Raw genomic sequence first — 23,880 nt, 5'->3', positions numbered from 1 at the left:
AGTGATTAATGACTCAATGTCATTCAATGTCAACTTAAAGGGAGGCCTTCGGTGAAGTACCCTGATTTGACCTTATGCTATTTAACTTGATTAGCAATGACTGGGACAAAGACACAGACTCTATGGCTATTTAATCTGCAAAAAGCCCCAAGTAAGACAAGATAATATTTTAGACAACAAGAGTCAGCTTATTTAAAACCAAAAAAAAAATTTCTGTGTCAAAGATATGATAAAGAAGCCAAAAAAGCCAACAATTCCATACAATAAGAGCTGATATTTTTACAGCACAAAGGCTTTCTAGTGATAGTGGTTTTTACAATGCTAGAAGTCATCAAGCAATGGCAAGATGACTACTTATTCTGTAGGCTGAGAGGGTTTTCCTGTTCAGGTATGTATTGAATACAATAGAAAGGCCTCTGAGGTTACTCTGTGACTAAGACAAGAATCCTGATACAGTGTGCCCTGGCTCAAGACACATTTGAAAAACTGGGTTGAAATTCTGTGCAATATATTTCATGAGGGACCTTGATTAGCTATAAATAATCTGGAGATCAGAGATTAAGATGATGAAGAAGACTGAAATAACGCTATGTAGATAATTCTCTACAGTGTGAAAGAAGTGGAGATATTTAGCCTGATGGAGAAAACACAATGGGGAATATGTTGTCCTATCCCCTCCCCCTCAACCCTACTCCCAATTTCCCAATCCAAACTCGCCCACCCTTTCCAATAAGCCCTCTGCAATTCTTATTTCACACTAAACAAACTTCCCTCTATCCTGGATTACTTTTTCTCAAACTTTTTCCCTGTTAGGCTTCATAGAGCCCTCAATCCCAGAATATGTTCTCCAGCAATGGCAGAATGTTCTCTCACACTGGCTTGGTGGGGGAGTCAAAATACTCCTTGCTCCTCATTTTCATGTTCATATTCTTCCTCTGTTTCCTTCACTCAGTCTTTCCTCATTTGAAGTCCACATGGTTCACATTTTAGAACCAATCAAAATTACAGTAGCTAAAGATTACTGACCACCAAGTCACATTAAAATGTTCTTCTAAACTTTTAAAAGTTATCAATGACTCCCTAATTGTCAAATCTTATAGTCTTTTCTCCAACCCAATCCTTCTTGAAGTAAAAGCTACATTTGACCACCCTTTCCAACCTGTATACTGTTTCTTCTCTACATTTTCATGACACTACTCTCATTCACCTTCTATTTGCTCTCTTAATAACCCCATCAACTCCTTTGGTTTAATTATCATTTTCAAGTAGATGATACTCAAATCTATGTAGAGCCCCAATATCTCTCCTGAGCTTCAGTCCTGAATAACCAACTAATGGATAATTTAAACTGGATGCGCCTGGCTTATAGTAGATGCTTAATAAATGCTAGTTGATTCATCTAAACTGCAACACGACTAAATCTGCACTGACCATATCCTCTCTGAACTCTCCCCTCTTACAAACTGTCCTCTTTCTCTCAAAGATGCAACTATCTTTCCGGTGTTCTCACGTTTGTAATCTGAGTGTTATCCTGGACTCCCCCCACCCCAATCTCACCCACTTCACAAATCCAATGAGTTGCCAAAATCTTGCCCTTTCTACCTTTTACAACATTTCCCACACCTGACACCTCTCCATTCACATAACTATGACCTAAGTCTAGCCTTATACTATTGCAAGAGCCTCTTAATTGGATCTCTCTACTTCAAGTCTCTCACTATTTCAGTATATCCTACATTTTGAGGACAAGTAATTTTCCTTAAACACAGATCTAATCATGTCACGCCTGTATTTAATCAACTCTAGTGGCTTACTATTAACTCTAGAATAAAATATAAATTTCTCTGTTTCGCATTTAGCCCCACATATCCTGGCCCTAACCTACCTTTCCCAATTCATTGGACCATACTCTCTCCTGCACTCTGAGACTTGGCCAAACTGGGCTTCTTTCTGTTTTTCACTCAGAACACTCCACCTTTCATCTCTTGGTTTGCACTGGCAAGCAGGCAACAAAATTACTGTGTGCCAGGCACTGTGATAAATGCTGGAGTTATAAATATAAGCATAAAGATAGTCCTTGCCCTTAAGGTACTTATACTGTAATGGGGGAAGACAACACATAAAAAGGAGCTGAAAAGTTTGAGGGAAAGAGAGGAGAAAAGTAACACAACAGATGGCAATGTCTGCAGAGTCAGAAGGAAATGAAGCATGGTCAATCTGGGACTGATGCCAAAATGGGGGGTCCAGAAGGAACTTAGCAGCAGCCATGCCCATGCCCGGATCGCATGCCTTCCTTATCACTACCTTATATAGCACCTTTCTTTCCTTTAAGATGCAGCCTAAAACATCTTTTGCACAAAGCTTTTCTTGATCCACAACATCTAGTGCCTTATGTATGTATACACACACATGCACATGATTTATATGTACTTGTCTCCTCCATTAGAATCTAAGCTCACTGTAAATAAGGACTGTTTCATTTTTTGTACTTGTATCCTCAGCATCTGGCACATAGCAGGTTCTTAATAAATACTTAATGACTGTAATATACTGTCAGATTGAGTCACTATATAAGTGACTTCAGAATTCCTCTATTTCTACAGAGGGTATCATCATCCTTTCAGTAACCCAGGTTTACTACTTTGTTCAGTTGCTTCAATTGTGTCTTACTCTTTGTGACCCCATCTAGCGTTTTCCTGGCAAAGATACTGAAGTTGTTTGCCATTTCCTTCTCCAGATTATTTTTATAGATGAGGAAACTGAGGCAAACAGGGCTAAATAACTTGTGTCTGAGATCACATCTGAACTCAGGTCTTCCTGACTCCAAACCCAGCTATCTATTCGTTGTGCCACAATGACAACAGTGTGAACAGAAACAACTACCACAAAACAATTAAAAATGAATGTTGCAAAATTACACCTCTTCCTACCTAAAATATGCCTCCTAATTAGTCTCCCTGACCCAAACTATCCTCAATATTGTTGGAAAGGTGATTTTCCTAAATGTATAAGCTTGACTACGTCTATACTCAATAAAACCAGTGGCTCCCTATTACCTCTACTCTTAATGGTATTTAAAGACATTCTCATCTTGACTCCAAACTACCTTTGTTATATATTACTACATCTATTCGAGCTACACTGAAGTTCTTGATGTTCTTTAAAAACAACATTCCATCTCCCTTCTTTATACCTTTGCATAAGATGTCCTCCATGACTGAAATGCATTCCCCCCTCACCAAGCATCTTAGAATATCTGTAAGTTCCCTTCGAGGCTTAACTAAAGTTCAAAAACATAATGTATGTGCAACAAACATCCAACAAACACAATGAAAATAGACTAAGAAGTCACAAGTGGGCATTATTAATTTGGAGGGTTTTTTTTAAATAACAGACACAGCAAATGTTGCAAAATTAAATAAGCATGACAGAAAAGAAAGAACACGAGATATTAGAAGACATTCCTTTGAAGAGGTAGAAGGTACACAGTTTTGGAACACTTCATATATGTTCTAGACTTTTTCCACTGCACTGATGGGTTTGAGGGATTTGTTTTTCCCTCTTCCTCTTATTTTCCTTTTAAAAAATATTTGTTTGGGATGTCTCTCAGAGAAGGAAGAGGAGAGGGAATACTGGAGGAATTTTAACTAAGTAAAAACAAAAGATAGCAATAAAAATTCTTTAAAACAAAGAAAAAAATACAAGGTGGCACAAAAAATGTAATGGATGCTAATAAAATATTTGAAAACATTAAGGCGATTACAACAAAAGCTCTTTAAAGTTTTCTTTAATTTCACCAATAATTTCTTTACCTGTGCCGCAGCCCAAATGCAATCTATGTGCTGAGTACTTAATCGTCCTTCTGCTGCCAGAAAATTCAAAATTACTTGGCACTGTTTGATAATCTGTAAAACAGGGACACATGTTCAATTTACAAAATACTTTTATCTACCAAGATTGTTGAAAAGTAAGTGATTTCTTTTTCTTTTTTTTTTTTTTTACAAACCTCAATATGTAAATTTGGTCCAAATATATGCTCAACAACATTGTTGCTAATAAGCCAGTCTGCAAGCTCTTTTGCAATTGACCTAAAGTAAAATAATAAAATTAGTTAACACTGCAGATAAACTAAAATTGCAAGGCTTTTTCATGAAAACTATTACTATTATCATTTATTGAAAAGAAAAAGAGACTCTAAGAATAAGCATGTAGACAGATAAATTTCCAGTGATTAAAAGAGAAACAGAAATTGAAGCTTCATAAATTTCTCAGAGCTCTTCACTAAAGAGCTTTAATCTGATAGATGTCACTGAGGAAAATGTGAAATTAGATGTCACTGAGGAAAATGTGAAATGAAGCAATTCACTGGCTCTATCTTTCTTCTCAGGGACAATCCTGCCCGGGATTTCATCTACTGGGGGCTTAGTTTCAACCAAAAAATGACAGAGCATTTAAATACTTAGGCCCTATTAGTTCCTTGGTATGTTCAGGTGAGTAGTAGAAAGGTGGCACGCCTTGAATTTTTTTTTTAGCTAGGCAATGGGGTTAAGTGACTTGCTCAGGGTCACACAGCTAGTAAGTGTTATGTGTCTGAGGCCACATTTGAACTCAAGTCCTCCTGAATCCAGAGCCGGTGTTCTCTGCACTGCGCCATCTAGCTGCCCCAAGCCTTGAATTTTAAGGAGCAAGAATCTGAAACTACTCCTGATGTAAGTCCTCAATGAGGATGTGGCTGATATGATCCCTGAAGAGGAATGAGTATTAAGTTAAATATTATTCTGAGCAACTTGCAACTTGGGAGCACTTTCTATGTAATGTACATTTTCTATATTCTTTTCCCTCTTTTGCTACTATAAAGTACAACTAAGAACAATATCATAACATTAAAACACAGGATGGCCTTTTATTAACTATGCAATATGAAAGTGATCTAATTATAGTACAGGCAGTTAATCCATGTTTTCCTACTTTTTCAGATGTTACTAATTCCATAGACACTTTTTGTATCTTTTTTCCCTCCACAGCATTATTAGGTGTCTTTACTCTGACCTTAATAAACAAATAACAGATTTCTTTCTTTAGTAGTTATTCTTTAAATCTCCAAATACTAAGCCCTACCGTCCTTAGCCCCATCATCTTACTATCTATTAGTCCATTTGCTACTAAAATATACATTTTATATTGGAGCATATAATCATAAAAGGCTTAGTAATTATATATGCTTTAATTTAATTCACATGACTAAAACATAAAACTGACTCAAGAAAATAAATAAAAGGACAGGTTGTGATTTTATTTCTAAAATGTAAAGTATGCAGACATTAATAAAAAAGTATTTACATGCATATTCCCAACTCTTGAGTGAAAAAACTTTTCTATTCTATACAATTCTATATTTCTGTGCAATAATAAAAAATGATATAGTGTAAAAAATATTATACTTAATACTTAATAATACTTAATACAGATACTGCTATACAATAATAAATGAAAATCTATTCTGCTCGAACTAAAAATCTTCAAGAATTAATAAAATCTGTAGGAAAAACAAGCTCTCCAGACTTGAGGAGTAAATATGAATATTTACTTTTTATAGAATAAAAGTAAAAGAATATAGAAAAAGAATATAGGAAGATTTTTTGCCCAGTTTTCAATTCTAAAACAGAGAAAATAGGATGAAGTATGTTTAAAAAAAAATAAGTAAAAAGAGAGATGATGGTTAGCATGATTACTTTAGCTGTAACTTAAAAATTATTTCTGGAAAAAGCATAAGTTTCTTGGATTTAAGGAAATAAATTTAATGTTATTTCTACTTTATAGTTATAATTGAATACTACTGTATTGAAATGTTAGTAAACTGCCAAATCCAGCCATTTGTCCACCCTGTGACCTCAACCCCTAAGTTTTCTCCTAGGCACCAGAAGGCATCACCCCTGCACCAGTCACAGTTTCTTCCTTCACTGCTTAAGTGAACAGTTCATCTCTTCTCAAGCTGCTAGCTCTTTTATCATATGGTAGATTTTGCTATACTAAGTTTAATCACTCTACCATCTCCTGTATTTGCTCCTACACATGTGATGCTGAATGAAGGTGGAGAAACTCCTGGATTGGATGCACTAGAAATTTGTGATCCATAATGTCAACTGGGCCCTGACTGATGAAAGGCAATTCTTTTACCGCTCCAAATTAACCCATAATCCCAAACTTCCCATGATTCCTTCCCTCAATTCTCACAGCTCAGAAGCTTGTCTTATATTTTGAAATTGAGGCCATTTGTCCAAAACTCCCTCTGCCTCAGCTCCCATGTAATCAATTATCACCTCAATGCTAACATATCAATATACTCCATGCTGATATATCAGATACACTTACCTAGCCCTAACCAGTATAATGACCTCCAGTCTTACATCTCCAACTCTCTACTGGACATTTCAAACAGGATACCTAGAAGACATCTTAAACTCAACATGTCCAAAACTGAACTGGCCTCAATTTTTAGCTGTCTTAACATTAATATCCCCAAGTCAGAAAAATAGCTTGATAAACATAATATGATGCGATAACAGCACACTAAATTGTAAAGAGCAATTTTTTCATTATTTCTTTGTGGATATTGGTATTACACATAAAAATATAATCAATACCATGAAAAAAAAAATATTTAAACACGGATATTTAAGAGAAGGGAATATGCACTACAGCAATACTCCAATATTAACACAGTAATAGAAACAAGTGATTACTAGTTTGAAAGAAAAAACAGAAAAAAAGGCATTTTGTTGATCATTGCAAGAGAAAGATAATAATTAAGTAGTCTAAAGAATAAATAAAATTTTCAGGACCCCTAAGAAGAACTTGGTTTAAAAGTTATAGAAAAATTGGGTTTTTTTGGCATCAATAATGTATCAATATTATTAGACTCTTTTTTTAGCTTCTTCCTGCTTTGAAAGTTTATAACAAGTTCACCTTCTACATTCCCTTTTAAGACTACTTTCCATATGTCCTGTATGTATCTCATATCTACCAATTTATTCATATATTGTCTCCCATATTGTAATGTTAACTCCTTGAAGTCAGAATCTTTTTTTCTTTTTCTCTTTGTACCCAGTATACATATTAAGTGCTTAATTAACATTTAATGATTTAAAAGCTGGTTTTTTTACATGCTACAATGATACTTAAAATATTTACCATAAACTTATTATTAAAGTTATTCTTATTAAAAGCTATTTTTTTACATGCTACAATGATGTTTAAAATATTTACCATAAACTTAAGGTCCACTTGGTGGGGACTTGACATCTGCACAGCTACTGTGTACTCAACCCCTCTATTCCCAACAAAGAACCAGTCCAGGATAGTGTCACCCTGGCACAGAGAACATGCTTCCTTTCCAGGGTGACTTAATCCACTCATCTTGCAATTTTATCCTGGGGATGAGCTAGATTGGTCACTAAGTATAATTGTCAAATATCTATACTAGCCTAGGCTCTTCACATTAATTGATTCTCCCCCCCCCAAGAAAGCCTATGTCTTCACTCATTATTCTATATGGCTTCATTCATTATTAGAGTGACTAAGCAGACAAAAAAAAAAAAAAAACAACCTTCCCTTGGTCACCATTTCCCAATAAGGGTAAACCCATCTATTGGAATATAAGGTCACAGTAAAGAAGAAATGTCTCATTTTTAACTTGATAACCCCAAGTTTTAACATAGTGCCCTGAAATTAGGCTCTTTAACTCATTCATCTCATCAACCTAAGATCCTAAGTTTCTTAGTAAAAGAGAAACATTTCTGAAAGTCATAAAAGGAATTATTTCCCAACAGGAACCACAATTTTTAGAACTTCCCCACAAATACTACTCTATTCCAATGAATAGTCTCCCTATCAATGAATGAACATGGACAAGAGTTGCAGAAATATGAAATAAATGGACAATGTATAAAATGAACAATAAACTGGTTACAAACTGAGAAGGAGGAAGTAAATAAGCTAGACTATTTGGGATAAGTTTCGTGGGGGTTTTACGACTCTAAGCATAATGCTGAACTGAGCTCGACTGGTCAGTAAATGAGTATAATTGCCAGGTATCTAGATCATTTCATTCATTTACGCTCCTATAAGAGAGCCTAAGGCTTCCACTCACTATTTATAGTAACTAAGCAGACAACACCAGTATTCTCCTAGTGACAAAGCTGAAAGACATGGAATATGAGTCTCTAAAGAACTAGAAGATGAAGTGTTGTACACAGTAACAGTCACGTCGTGCAATGACTAACTTTGATAGACTTAGCCCTTCTCAGTAACACAAGGATCTAAGACATCTCCAAAGGTCTCATGAAGGAAAATGCTAGCCACATCCAAAGAAAGAACTATGGAGTTTGAATGCAGATCGAAGCATACTACTTGCTATTTTTGTCTTGTTTTGTTTTGTTTTCTCTTTCCTGTGGTTCCTTTTCTTGGTTCTAATGCTTCCTTACAACATCACTAATGTGAAAACGTTTAATAGGAATGTATATGTAGAGCTACATCAGATCGTGTGCCATCTTGTGGAGGGAAGCAGGGAGGGAGGGAGGAGGAGAAAAATTTAAAACTCAAAAAGCTTATGGAGTGATTGTTGATGAATCAAAATAAATTTTAAAAAAAGAATAAGGAGACAGTAGGCAAAATAAGTAAGTCAAATAAGTGGAACAAAAAGCAGAATGGATTTATGGGTGGCTAAATTAGTGAAACTAAGGAGAGTGATTCAAGGCTAAGGAGTAGGGTTTGGAGCCCTAGCTGTGGAATTACTGAACAAAAGGAATTTGAGTGGGGTTGTGTTAAGTGATAATAATTGACTGTAAAAGTTTTAATAAGGTGTTTAAGATTGTTATAGTACCAATGGTGGGGAGGGGTGGAGTGGGCACCAAAAATCTCAATTATTGTGAACAGTTGGGGAAATTGGGCAGAGACTTGCCCTAAGTGTTCAATGTTCGTACTTTTGCCATAAAGTGACTTGTCTGCAGACTGATCTCCTTTATTAAGAGATTAGAATACTTCTCCACTCTCCAAATAGTAAAGAAGAGTTCTTTTAAAAGGAAACAGAAGCAAGATTTCAAAGAGGAAAACCACAAAAGGGGTGAAGAGGGGGAAAGACTTGACCTTTGTCAGAATGATAGAGAATGGAAGATTATAATAAGGGAGAAAAGGAAGAGAAAGGAAAGCTGTACAATTAAGAGCTTAAAAAGAGATCTATAACTCTGGCTATTCTTGAAAGCTGCACACTCTTGAAGAAGCTGCTTGTTCTCCATAGGATACATTAGAAAAAAAGAAGCTATTAAGAGATCATTAAGCTAAGGGTCAGAGGAAGAAGAATAGCAGTAGCTGGTGATTCACTGCTTATAATTAAGGTCCCTCCAACTCTCAAATTCTGTAATTCTGTGATTTTGTAATATTTGACAGTATATAAAAATATTTCAGGATATGCACACAATAGCACATGTTGCAGAAGTTGTTGATAGTAAGGACTATAATAAGAAAGGATGAGTTGTCAAACAAGACTATTTCTTAAGGATAGGTAACAAACAGCACCATGACAGAAGCAACTTAAGAAAACTACCAAAGACCTCTAGAAACACACTGAAAGATTATATCAATATTTAGTGCAGTAGAAAATTTCAATACCATATTGCCCAATTAAAGGTATGCCTAACAAAAGAAAACTGCAGAAAGTAATTGGAGTCTTAAAAAAGTTCTTCATACTCTAAATAACAGATATATAAACATAATGCAATATTTCTTAACAGAAGGCATCATATATTTATTGCCCAAAGACAATACTAGTGACTCTTTCAGATACAGGCCATTTAAATGGTTACATACTTCTAGTGCTTCTTAAATTTTAAGAAGCAATGACTGGGTCACAAGTGGAAAAAGTTTAAGAAGCCCTGATTTATACAAAGGATTCACAACTTGAATTATTTTTTTAAACCCTATAAATTCTTAGAAGAAAATATACTGGATGAGGAAGAAAAAGTTTATACCAAAAAGCTGAAGGGTCTATCAATTCGGTGGTTCTTGAACAAATCACTCAAAAGTACTGTACCATTTACACTGCCTTTACTCATTATCACAAAGCTTTACACTTGGTTCTGTATTCATAGCTTAAGGAATAATAAAGGAAATAAAAAATAAAACCAATAGTAATGAAAATGCTAGTACATTTTGCATCCAATGATACCTTCAAAAATATAAATAGAAATATAAATTGGGGCACATTCAAAGAACAGTTAAATTATAAGGACACAGAGGGCCACATATGACCTCAAGGCCACAGGCTCCCCACCCCTGAGTCTAACCCCTTATTCATTTCACTGATTATGCCCTTCTAAGCACCTCAGCCTTAATCATTCCCATCATTCACTACATTCACTCCTACACACCTACTGCTATGCAAAGGTGGAGGAAAATTAAGCAACTTCTGATAAAGTCTGCTACAAATTTATGTTACATAACCTCAACTGGGCTCTCACTACTAGCAAACAATCCTACAATACCTCCCTCACCAACTCACTACCCCACTCTCCATAGATGATCCTCCAGACTTTTTCATCCCTCCTTAAATTTCCCATGGCTTCTCTTTCCCCCACCCTCACAACTAAGAATCTTTCCTTATTTTACAGAAAAAAACTGAGGCTACTCACTTTGAGCTCCCTCTTTTCCTTGATCTCTTATCACTAAGATACCTTCTGCCACTATCTCCACCCTTTAGTCTTATCTTACAGAAGAGGCCTTTAGTCTTATCAAGGTCAACCCCTTTACCTGCTCAGGTAATCCCATTCTACCCTGTCTCCTCAAACAGACTGTCTCCCCTGTCATCCCCAATCTATCATTTATCTTCAATCTGTCTACTGGCTCCATCTCCACTACCTACATACAAATATGCCCATGTCTTCCTCATTCTCAAAAACCCCTCACTTGATTTGTCCATCCAGTATATCCTTTATCCCTTCTACCCTGGCCAAACTCCTTGAAAAGGCCAGCTACCATTAAGTGTTTCCACTTTCACTCCTCTCTAATTAACTAACTTCTTACAATCACACTTCCAACCTCAACATTTCCTTGAAACTGCTGTCTCCAAAGTAAGCAATTATCTTTCAATTACCAAATACAATGGCCTTTTCTGAATGATTCTTTTCATCCTCTCTACAGCCTATGACACTGCTGTTCACCCTCTCCTCACTGATATTCTCTTCTCTTGGTTTTCAGAATACCACTCTTTCCTTTCTCCTCCCACTTATTAGATTGCTCTTTTTCAGTTTTATTTGCAAGATCCTCATCCAGGTCACACCCTCTAACTACAGGTATCCTTCAAGGATCTGTCCTGGGCCCTCTTCTCTGCTCCCTCTATATCACTTAACTGAGTGATCTCATCACCTCCCATGGATTTAATTTAATTTAATTTCTTTGCTGATGATTCTCAAAACTACCTACATACCCTGTAATACACTCCTTCCTCAACTTTGTCCACTGAATTCCTTTAAGTTCCTGAAAGGAGGCTGCAGCCTAACCCAGCTGCCCCCAGGACTTGTTGATTAAAAGCAGTCTACCTGGAGGTATTTGCACTTCCATAGGATCAAATCTAAGGCCCTAGAGGTCAAGGTCCAAGCTTCCCAGAGGACCTCTCAAGTTGTTTTAGGAAGACAACTGCTTTATTTGACTTTTGATCATCTCTGCCACTTGAAGTTCACTTTGAGGCAATGTTTTACTTTGTGGGAGAATTTAAGAGAGCTCAGTATTTCCTATCTTATTCCTCCATCTTCACAGTATTATTACTTCTTAATCATCGGATTCAGTTCAGAGACATCTGATCTTTTAGTGCTGAAGAAGTTCAGTCACCAGTTCCTAATAGATTAATGTTAACTGACAAAAAACTCATTTAGATTTAAATATTTATATATTCTTCCACTATTATTTTTATATAATTTTGCCAACTTTATTAAGACAATTACAGCATTGTACTTATTTTATGTGTATTTTGTTATTAGGTACATGTATACATACTATTTCTCTAGACATAATTTAAGATCTTTAAAGACTGATGATGGATTCATGTTTTTGTTGTTTGTTTCTTTATCCTTATTCTATATCCTTAGATATAAAGATATCTTTATCCACATATATCCTACATGCTAAGGATACCTGGTACAAAGCAAATGCTCAATAAATGGTGTTTTTAATTAATTTAAAGAAATTAAATGTAGGTTATGTTACTGCTAACACTTTATAATACAACTTTCAATTATTGCTCACACTATATAGCTGCTAAAAATAAAACTGAAAGTCAACCAGAACTTAAAAGACCTTTCCTTAGGGACTGCAAATTACCTGTCTTCACTGATGGAGGGGAAAAATGTATTTAGCTTAAAAGATCCTCAGTGAAAACTAAGGCTAAGAGGAAAAAAAAGCCAAAAAGTATTTCCTTCAGTTCCTACATGCCACACTGTCCCTAAAGCTTATTAAAAACTTCATCAAAAAAGCAAAGCCACTCCTATCTCCTTCCCATATAGATGAGAGATTTGACAGAATTGTCTGTGTAGCTCTTGTATAAAAACCTTCTTACTACAAGAAAAAAAAGTCCAAAAAAAAGGTCAAAGGCAAAAGATAAAAGATCCATCATTATTCATGTACTTAATTCTACAATATCAGTCAACTGTTCCTATTACGAAGATACAGAAAATAATTTCCATTTTCTCCTTGGAAGCCATTATAATTTCATTTACAATTTAACATGAAACTCCAGAGAACTCAGAATGAGAAATTTCTAAGTAACAACTTTATTAGCAATATTTTTTGAGACAACATATATATTTTATCCATAATCATTTGTTCCATGTCCTTGCCACAGGAAGAATCTCCAATCCTGAAAGGATATTATCTGTATGAGAAGGGGGAAATGAGTGTCCCTTCTTCCCCCCCAAAATCTTCATGGAATGAAAGAGATGCTCAGAAAATGAAGTATTGAAATTATTCCTCCTTTATTTCATTTCAAATTGTAACAAAGTATTCTCCTTCGAACAAAAGACAATATGTGTATATTCTTTCCTATTCTTTAAGAGTAGCTAAGACACTCCTTAGAAAAAAAGAAAACAAATTATATATATATATATATATATATATATGTATATATAAATAACATATAAAACAATCAAACAGCCAGAGTTAATGAAGCACAAAACCAATGAGTTAACCATAGAACTGTGGATTAAGTCATTCAACTACGCAGCTTAATAGCTTTAAGGTATGGCCCAGGAAAAACTGCAAAAGTATCTGTAACAGCAGTACTCTAGAAAAAAATCTAAGAGCATTTAAACATGACATGTTTTGAATATTTCCTATTGTTTACTCAATTTTAAATATGATCTTGAAATCTGAAGACAAATACAGAGGCATAAAGTAGCTACAGTATGGAAAAAAACTACATAAAAATCTTGAAAAGTCTGGAGATTAATTCATTCTTTAATTTAGCTAAGACAAACTAAGAAAGATCAATTAAAAGATTATATAAATTTGCATAAGAGAGGAATGCCTATAGTATTTATATAAAATTAGCAAAGGTACAGAAGTTAGCCAAGACAAAAAAATTACAGCAGGGTCTAAGTAATGAAACATAAAATTTAAAAGTACAAAAAGGCAATCCAAAGCAATTTTTTGGGTCTAAAAATAATTTCAAGCTTACCATACGCAATGAGTGATGAGTGCTAAAGGCTTATTATTTTGGAATACTTTGCTCAGATTTGACCTACATAGCATTTCAAATAAAAAGACTCAGAAATATACACTATCATAACAAGATCATTAAAATGATGTCACATTGTAGACCTACATCACCCACCTTGCTTAAAGGTGGGTTAAATACCCTAGAAACTTTTTATATTATACTATTTTAAATCTCTTTAATTTTATTTGGAGATTTTATTTTTTCAAAATTTAAAATAAATTCTTTCTAAAATATTTAGAAATTTTGTAAGAAGTATTACAAAAAATCTTTTAACAATGTTATATTTTAGACATCTGGCAATTATCAATAAAAATCTCGATAAAATGTTAACATTGAATATTTCTCTCCATTTTACTGTTATTTAAGAATGAAGAATTTTAAGTATACAAGGGAAAAGAGTCATCATTCTTAATGTGGCTAAATATTTCATACTTTTAATTCATTGTTCTATACCTACAAATTTCAGTACAAGTAAATATTCAAGAAAAACTATAAAAGGAAGAAAATAGTAAATTAAAGTATATGTCAGTAACTGAGCTAAAGATACAGAAAAGTATCACAGAAAGGCTATGTCACTGCCAAATCCTGTAGCCACCAAAACAAACCTTTGAACTTTTTTTTTTTTTTACTAAAACAACACTTTTAAAGATTAGCTATAATTTTTATATATACTTTATATACATTGCCATATGTTACATAGAGCAAGGTGGCAAAGTGGAGTTATAGACTCAGCTTCTTTCCTCATCTATACAGTGGAGACAACAATAGTTTCTATCTCCTAGACAAGGATCAAATAAAATAATATATGTAAAGTGCTTTATAGACTTAAGCACTATTGTAAATGTTAGCTATTATTATTATTATTTGATCCTCACAATAACACTCTAAGAAAGGTACCATTGTTATCCCCATCTGACAGTTGAGAATAATAAGGCTAAGACTAATCAATTTGTCTGGGGTCACATACCAAGTAAGTATCTGAAGCAGGATTCAAACTTTGAATTTTCTGGTCCCTAGTTAGGCATCCTGTTTGTTTTATCAAGTTGTTATTGTTGAGTCCTTTCAGTCTTTTCCAACTCTCCATGATGCCATTTGGGGTTCTCTTGGCAGAGATACTGGTGTGGTTTGCCATTTCCTTCTCCAGCTCATTTTACAGATATGGAAACTGAGGCAAACAGATTAAGTGACTTGTCCAGGGTCACATAGCTAGAAAGTTTCTGAAGCTGTTTTCTTGTGTTTGTTTTTAACGCATAAAGATGAGACTTCCTAATTCCAAGCTATTGCTCTATCCACTAAGCCACCTAACTACCCCCATGATCACTGACACTGGTTTAAATTTAAGAAACAAAAACAACCTAAAGGTTCTTTAATCAGTTTAAGCAGATAAGAATCTTTAATGAATAAAAGAATATGGAGGGGAAAGAATTTATAAAGTTGCAGATCAAACAATGATAAGAATGAGACTACTAGTAGTTTTAAAGACAAACATATGAAACAAAATAGCTTTACATGTCAATTAGTAACATAATATCAAAGTTAATCGTTTCTTCCCAAGAAGCAATTGAACTGATGTGTCATTTTAATAAGATTTTTTACATAAATCGTTTAGCTGTGATAGTAAATTTTAAGCATAACATCATGAGTTATAAACATAATCATACTTCAAGAATGTTTGCTAAGCTTGAATTAAATGTTCCTTTCTGACACCCCCTCCCTAGAAAAGGGAACCTCTTTACCCACAATCTTAGATACTACACAATATGCAGTATATTTTTAACTTCTTAAGTTGGAAAGTTTTAGGTTTCTGCATCCTTCCTTCCATGCATACAAAATCTCTGATCCCAAAGTCCAGTAAATAAATACCTATAGTATATATTCGTGTTCTTATATGAACAAAAAAGCGAACAGTCCCTGCCCTCAAGGAACTTATGATCCATCCAAAGGAGACAATATGTTCACATAAGTCTGTGAAATATATACAAAATAAAGTAAAATCATATAATATAATAAATATAGAGTAACATCCAGAGGGATAAGGAAAGGGATAAGAAACATTCATGCTGAGCTAAAGGAAGGTAAAGATACTAATAGTTAAGTAAAGATGGCATTATATCAAGGAGGGGACAGCCAAAACAAAAGGAAGGGCACAGATGAGATGAGAGATAATATGTGTATATAGAAAATAGCCAGGTCAGTTTGAGTAGATGGTCAAGTGTGTGAAAGGAAGTAATATAAAAGGCTGGAAAGATAAGGTTGGAGTTAGGTAGTGAAAGGTTTCAAAGACTGCAAAAAGAAGAGTTTCTATTTGATCGCAGAAGTAATAGGGAGTCAATAGCGTCTATTGAGCAAGGGAGTGGTATGGTCAGGCTTGTACTTTAAGAACAACACTTTGGCAGCTGAATGGAGGACAGATAATGATTCTAAATCATAACCCTTGAAGGACAAACCATTATAATTCCCTGCTATGCAGATACTAACAATCCTAGCCAAGTCTCCTTGCAATTCCCATCCCAAAACCTGTCTCTCAAAACACAGCCCAACTTTAACCAAACAAAACATCTTCTTTATTCTTTTTAAATACTTCATTTATTAGTTACCAAGTATCTACTGTATAATTCTCCTTTCTTTCACACTTTCTGAACTGGGCTACTACATGAGTAAGATATTAATATATTTATAACCCTTTAGCAGTTAATTGTTTTTATTTCTTAATCCTTATTTAATTGTCCATTATTTACAAAACGACAATCACGTCCTCATTTCAGAAATAAAGAAACAGAATTCCTTACTATTTCTTTCAGGAAAAATTGACATGGAGTTAAATGCTTATCTATAATACTACACTAGCAGCTGAATTAATAAGGGAAAAGAGAAAATAATCTATGTACTTATATGTGGATTTAAACAACAGTTTAGATATAAGATGAAAGTACAAACTAGAAAGAGTATAATCTTTGCTTAGAAACTAACTTTTAATAAATTATTTCCAAGACTATATACAGACCGAATATAAGCTAATATACACTTCTTGCAAAATTTATATGAACATTGCAAACATTAAATTTCTTTCTCCAATGTTTTTTCTGCTTTTTATAGCAGCAGAACATATGTGAATTTAAGACTACAGAACTAAGGGTGCTTTAAGTAATAACTGCTTCGCAGAAAACTGGGGAAAACATTTCACAGTAAGTATCTCTGAAAAAGGCCTCATTTATCAGATATACAGAGAACTGAGTCAAATTTATAAGAATACAAGCCACTCCCCAATTGATAAGTGGTCAAGAATATGAAGAGGCAGTTTTCAGATAAAAAAATCAAAGTTATCTATAGTCATAAGAAAAAATGCTCTAAATCACTACTGATTAGAGAAATGAAAATTAACAACTGAGGTATATACGTATCAGGTTAGCTAATATGACAAAAAAGAAAATAAATGTTGGCTGGGATGTGGAGAGACTGGTACACTAATGCACTATTGGTGAAGTTGTATACTGATCCAACCATTCTGTAGAACAATTTGGAATTATGCTCAAAGGACTATAAAATTGTGCATTCCCTTTGATCCAGCAATACCACTGCTAGCTCTATATCCCAAAAAGATTTTTAAAAGGGGGAAGTGGGGAGAAAATGGAGAGGGTGGAGATGAGTACTTATTTGTACAAAAATATTTATAGTTTTTGTGGTGGCTAAAAATTAAAAATCGAAGGGATCTCCATCAATTGGAGAATGGCTGAACAAATTGAGGTGTATGATTTTGATGAAATATTGTTGTGCTATAAGAAAGGACAAGTGGTATGATTTCAGAAAACCTGGAAAGACTTACATGAACTGATACAAAGTGAAGTGAGCAGAACCAAGAGAATATTGTATACAGTTAACAGAAATATCATATGATGAAGAACTGTGAATGACTTGGTTATTCTCAGCAATACAATGATCCAAGACAATTTCAAAGGACTTAGAATGAAACATGCTCTTCAACTTCAGAAAAAGAACTGATGTTGCCTGAATACAGACCGAAGCATGCTATTTTTTACTTTCTTTCTTTCTTGTTCAAGTCTTCCTGCACAAAATGACTAATATGGAAACATTTCACATGATCACACATCTACAACCTATATCAGATTGCTTACCATCTCAGGGAGGGGGCAATGGAGAAAATGATAGAATTTGGAACTCAAAACTTTAAAAAATGTTAGAAATAGTTTTTACATGTAATTGGGGGGAAAACATTGTTTAAAAAATATGAATTGATTTAAAAGATTTCTAATTTAAAATATACTATGAAGCCTCAAAACAAAACAATTACAGTAGTTAGTAGTTCATATTAGTCATCACTGAAAGATCTATAACCACAAAAGACCATATGAGGAGACTTGACTCTGACTACAATGCACCTGTGCAGACTCCAAATAATATTCTTACTTACGTTTCTGTGTCTGAAACTAAAGATTCATTATTGCACACATCATTGAAGGTATGAAGCTGATTCTGTGATTAGAAAAAAGAAACATCACTTCAAAACTCAACCAAGATTATCTTCCTACCACATTTTTTATAAGCAGTAACAATAAATTAAGTAATGTTAACATTTGGGAAAGTAAAGTAACAATAACATTATTAAAAATAAAACAGGCAAAACTGTCCCAAGTACTACAATTTCATTGATTATGTCATTGGAAAAATTTGAGAAATCAATAGAAACATTGAAAAAAATTTAAGTAAAATTTTCAATAATACTTTATCCTTAATTTATCAACAATTTATACCAAAGATAAATTCAGAAATGTTGCCAATATTATTTTTTTAAAAAACATCTACTAAGAAAATTCAAAACTAAAAGATGTTCAATCAACTTGATTTGAAAAACCTTCTGAAAACACTTTACAACCTCTCCAGTGTTTTTAAAAGGAATTTATCAGTAAGAAAGCCAAGATAATAGATGCAAACATTTTTCAAGGAAAAAAAATCTAAAGATTCATGAATATTTTAGTCCATCACAAATCTTATGCTTAGAATTCTCTTGGCAAATAATAGAATTAGGTCAATCAAATCTATCCTGACTTAGATATAATATTCCTATAAGTCAAATGGACATATTATTCAATGTTCCATTTACTTGTGTTCCACTCAATAATAAAAAATTATAGCAAATAACAGTAAATAATTTATAATAAATATTTTAAAAAGACAATAAAGAATTTAGTGAATTTCAATCATTTCTAACCTAGGCAAACCAAAATTTATCCAAAATAAATTGCGTGAAAAACACATGCAACTTACCGTTATCTGACTTAGTCCAGCCAACCTCATAGTCAATGTGGGTGACATAAAGTATTTAAATGCAAGATCAAGGCTTTCTTTATCAAAGCATAAGGCTGTATCCAATGGTTCTTTCACTGTGCTCCACATTAAATCAGCCATGTTTCTAGCAGCACTCTGTCTTAAGTCCTGGTCAGAAAGTTTGCATAAATACCTGAAATAATTAGAAAGAAAGATAAAAAGAAACCCTAAAAAGGCAGATATGTAGATCAACTCCTTTCTACTTCAATCTTTAAAATATTCAAAAAGAAAAATTCTATATACTTCCTATAAAACCAGAGTCCTTCAAATTAATTTAATAAACAAATATAAATACTCTGTACATGCCATACAAGTAATGTTAGGGAGAAGTGGGGTGGGGACAGAATCAAACAGAAAATCAGATTGGTAATCAAAGTCTAAGTAAATAATGACAATCTACAAATGGTACACATTCCAAAAATGTCTTTTCATGATAATATTGATAAACAAAAAGGAAAGAAACAGCAATCTTAGATAAGAATAGAACATTAAGCTAAGATGCAGTAATTTCTTAGAGTTAAGATCATTCCCCTCCTTCTCCTTCTCCCCTCCCTCCCCCTACTACCTCTGTACTGCAGCAAAAAGAAACAACTCAGGAATATAACAATAGAATCTAGGGGTAGGTTGGAATCTGGGCCCCAGAAAGGAAAAACCCTGGACTTTCCCACATGGCCAAATCTCTGGTGTTCCCCTGAGGCTATAATCCCATCAACTGGCCTTTCACTATGGCTACACCCAATCTCCTCTCCATTGTCTTACCCCTATGGCCCCCTGCCATTTCCCACCCTTAATCCTAGCTAGGCTCCATTCTCCCTTGGCCAAGAGGTCCAGGTCCCAAGAGTTCTGTTCACCCCAGCTTACTAGCCACTCTCATCCAGATCTCCTTAGGCCCTTCCTCCCATCACCCCAAACTACTTGGCCACTCCTAGATCCCTCCCACAGTCTTTCTGTATATAAGGTCCATCTTGTCTCCATTAAGATGCTCTGATTCTTAGAATCTAGCCAATAGCCCATGGATGCTCAGATTCCTTAAGAGTCTAGCTAATATGGCAAATCTTCAATAAACCTTGTTTTTGGCTGCAAGAAGGCTTGGGTCAAATTCTTTCGGGCAGGACCCGGGTGTCCTGATTTTGGGATTCCAGGACCCCTGACCTCTAGACTGCATCATAGGAATCCTGGGGCATCAAGGCCACATGTGGCCCTCTAGGTCCTCAAAGTGCAGCCCTTTGACTGAATCTAAACTTCACAGAATAAATCCCCTTAATAAAAGGATCTGTTCTGTCAAACTTGGACTCAGTCAAAAGGCTGCATCCAAGGACCTAGAAGGCCACGTGGAGGCCGCAGGTTCCCCACCCCTAGAATAGACCAATTTATAGATTTCTCAGAGTAAAACATGTGCACTTTGATAATGAATTTGAGATAATCCTTTTTTTTCTGATTTTTAAAAAACACACCAACTAAGAATTTCATACATGTTGTTTTGCGCAATGCTGATGCTTGAAAAGAGGAGGAACTCATAATAGAAAAATGGTAACAACAGGCTCCAAAATATAACTTCATAATTGTTACTATAATGTAATTCTGCTAAAATGGATACCCTTAATATTTACATTTCTAGGATGTAAATCATGAAATAATCAAAGGATCATCACTTCTAAGTGAAAAAAAGTTACATTCAATATATGTGTGGGAAGGAGGACAAAACATTCACCTCACCCTCACCCTTTTGCTTTTCCAAACTAATAGTTTTATGTTTTAATGAGTGGTTTAGAAATTTATATGGATTTTGTCAATTGGCTGTAATATTTAAGGAAGGTTTAAAGTAAATTTCTACCTGATGAAAGGACAAAAAAATGTAAATAGATTAGCTCTTTTCTTCTCCCTCATGCCCAACCATATCATTTGACCAATCAAAAAAATACAAAAGCACACTGGGAAGCAAAACTAAGAAAATCATCAGAGAATAACTGAGTACCAAACTGTCACAGGTACATAACCTTTAGAGATAGATTAACAAACGCTTGTTGACAATATTGTTAAGTACAAAACCTCATATTACAAATAAGAAAATGGAAGCCCAGAGAGGTTAAGTGATTGGCTCAAGCAATTAGTTCTAGATGGAGAAAGCACTATCTACTGAGAATGAATTGAGCATGGAGGAAGCAGGAATATGGTGGATAAAGAATGGGATATGAAAGCAGAAAGACAGTTGAAACTCCACCTCAGACACTTCTTACAAAACACATTCTCAGTCAACAGGAGCCAAGGAAGAAAAAGCTGGGTGGCCCTAAGCTGCTAACTTAACCCCTACGTGCCTCAGGCAACTCCTAGGACTTATCTCTCCAAGTCAATATTTACTAAAGTTACAGTAAAAGAACATAGATCATGGAGTTTCAAAGTTGGCAAAAACATCTATTTTGCCTCTGTGATTTTAGATATTGAAAACTGAGGTACTAAGAGAGAGGTCAAATACACAGCTACTAGCAGAGCTACTTGTACTGGCAGCTGTATGAAACTGTAAAATTTGGCTCCTTTACTTAGATTTATAGGAACCAAGGAGCTCATTTGCTGTGAACAGCAGCTAAGTAAAATTTAGTACCCACCTTGGTTGGTATTCAGTTCAGTACACACTATCTAATAGCTCTGTTCCAGCACCAGCCTGGGACAGCTGTTTTCACAATGGACCAGATGAACTTACTATTATGTACCAAAGGAAACAAATGAACAATTAATTAAGCTAAAAGATAAATATGGCAAAGCTGGGACACCAGGTGCACAGGCAAGAAAGATTCCCCCACAACACTACAGGCTATTATCGCTCAAAAAATTTGGGAAACAAAAAACTTTAACTCAATTCAATACTGTTGTTTAATGATTAGATACGACCTTGAGTAAACCCTAAGCCAAATTTTGGAATCTCACTTTCCTCATCTCTAAAATTAGGAGACTAAACTAGACAACCACAGCCTGTTCCATCTATAAATCTATGATCCTATACTCACTTTTGGTAGGAGGTATAATCCAATACAAGCTATCTCCCTCTCCAACACAAAAAAAAAAACTGGCTTTCCATTAAGAAAAAAGTTCCTAAAAGAGGTCCTAAAGATGATTTTAAGAAAACTTAGTAACAAAGGCAACACAGATGTGACGATGGAATCTGAGCCCATAACTCCCAAAAAACTGAGAACTTTCTAGCTCTTAGGTAATAAATGTAACTGTTCATACAATGTGATACAAATATTAAATTAAACCAATATATTTTGTTATTCAAAAACAAAAACTTACCTGATAACATAGGTCCTAAATGGAATAATATGCTGCATGACAGCAGGTATATGCAGCCATATTCTAATCTATAAGAAAAAATAAGAAAAATAAAGGATATCATTTTCTACACAAACATAATGGTTACAAGCAAACAATGATATAAAACCAATAAGGTTTTATACACACGCTGTACAGCTGAGGACAAATCATTTAACCTCCCAGTTTTCTAGAAAACAATATACAGCAAAGACAGTGATGAGCCTCACTGAAAATGGGAGTTTCTTCATCAGAGAGTTCCTTATATCAATGAAATCAAAGTTCTAGTTCCTATCCCTAATTTTATTCTTTTTTTTTAAAACGAGTCAATTGGGGTTAAGTGACTTGCCCAAGGTCACACAGCTAGTATGTGTCAAGTGTTTGGTCTGAGAGGAGATTTGAACTCAGGTCCCCCTGACTTCAGGGCCGGTGCTCTATCCACTGAGCCACCGAGCTTCCCCTCTATCCCTCATTTTAAAGGATAAATGATAATGTTATATGCAGAGTACTTCTTTGTTTCAAAAAAAATTACTATTTTGCAAACAACTAGCTGTGCTTTTTTTTTTTTTGGGTAAGCAACACATGTATTTCACATATAAGGAAAGCCCATTCAAATACAAACTCCTCTGGTTCGTAATCTAGGCTACAATCTACCTTTCCAGACCTGCTGAACATTATTTACTCTTCTTTTACATATGTTTCATTCAAAATGACCTTTCTTGCTCTTTTTCCTATGTGGCATTCCATATCCTGTCTATATATGTGTATATGTGTGTGTGTATGTGTATACACACACACACACACACACACACACACACACACACTGACCCCATGCTCAGAAAGAATTCACCCCTCACCTTCACGTAGCAGAATTCCTGGCTTCTTTCAAGGCTTAGTTTAGGTACCTGCCACTTCCTATAAGGGATCAAAATCCCAGTCTGAAAATGTGTAATCTCTTCTCTTCCCCACAAAGTTGCATTGGTTGATTAAATATAGTCAGCAAGTATTTATAAAGGGCTATGCTAAGCACTGGTGATTAGATCAAGTACAAGCTAATGATTCAAAGAAAAGCAAAATCAAATTAAACTCTAGCAGGGGTGGGGAACCTAGGCCTTAAGGCCACAAGTGGCCCTTGAGGTCCTCAAGTGGGGTCTTGTATTAAGGGGATTTGTCCTGTGAAGTTTGGATTCAAAGGGCTGCACTTGAGCACCTGGAGGGCCACAAATGGCCTGGAGGCCTGCAGGTTCTCCATCTAAGAAGAGGAGGAGGAAGAAAATCATACTCAACACACACTCACATTCTCTTTCTCTGTCTCTCTCTCTCTGTCTCTCTCTCAACTGAAGGAAGCCTTAGAGAAGAAAGCAGTTAGCAACTAGGGATAAGTACAAGAGGTGATTTACCTAAATCTTAAAGGAAGGCAGAGATTTTACAAAAAGATGCAGCTTAGGAAGAAAAGCATTCCAGGCTTGAAG

At 34.8% G+C, this 23,880-nt stretch overlaps 1 protein-coding gene across 3 annotated transcripts in view; it reads right to left on the bottom strand.

The window, feature by feature from the left end:
* USP34 (ubiquitin specific peptidase 34) overlaps positions 1–23,880 on the bottom strand; it is a 317,492-nt gene that overhangs the window by 184,841 nt on the left and 108,771 nt on the right. For all 3 annotated transcript variants that reach the window (XM_027865141.1, XM_027865140.1, XM_027865142.1), the window contains 5 exons: positions 22,391–22,458; positions 19,046–19,238; positions 18,192–18,253; positions 4,007–4,088; positions 3,813–3,905 (listed from right to left, as the gene is read on the bottom strand). In XM_027865141.1, the coding sequence (XP_027720942.1) occupies positions 3,813–3,905; positions 4,007–4,088; positions 18,192–18,253; positions 19,046–19,238; positions 22,391–22,458 (498 nt within the window). The remainder of the gene's footprint in view (positions 1–3,812; positions 3,906–4,006; positions 4,089–18,191; positions 18,254–19,045; positions 19,239–22,390; positions 22,459–23,880) is intronic.

Source organism: Vombatus ursinus, unplaced genomic scaffold (genome assembly GCF_900497805.2).
Source record: "Vombatus ursinus unplaced genomic scaffold, bare-nosed wombat genome assembly UNPS02014778.1, whole genome shotgun sequence".
NCBI lineage: Eukaryota > Metazoa > Chordata > Mammalia > Diprotodontia > Vombatidae > Vombatus > Vombatus ursinus.
The sequence above is the reverse complement of the archived record's forward strand: the minus strand, read 5'-3'. Positions and strand labels throughout refer to the sequence as shown.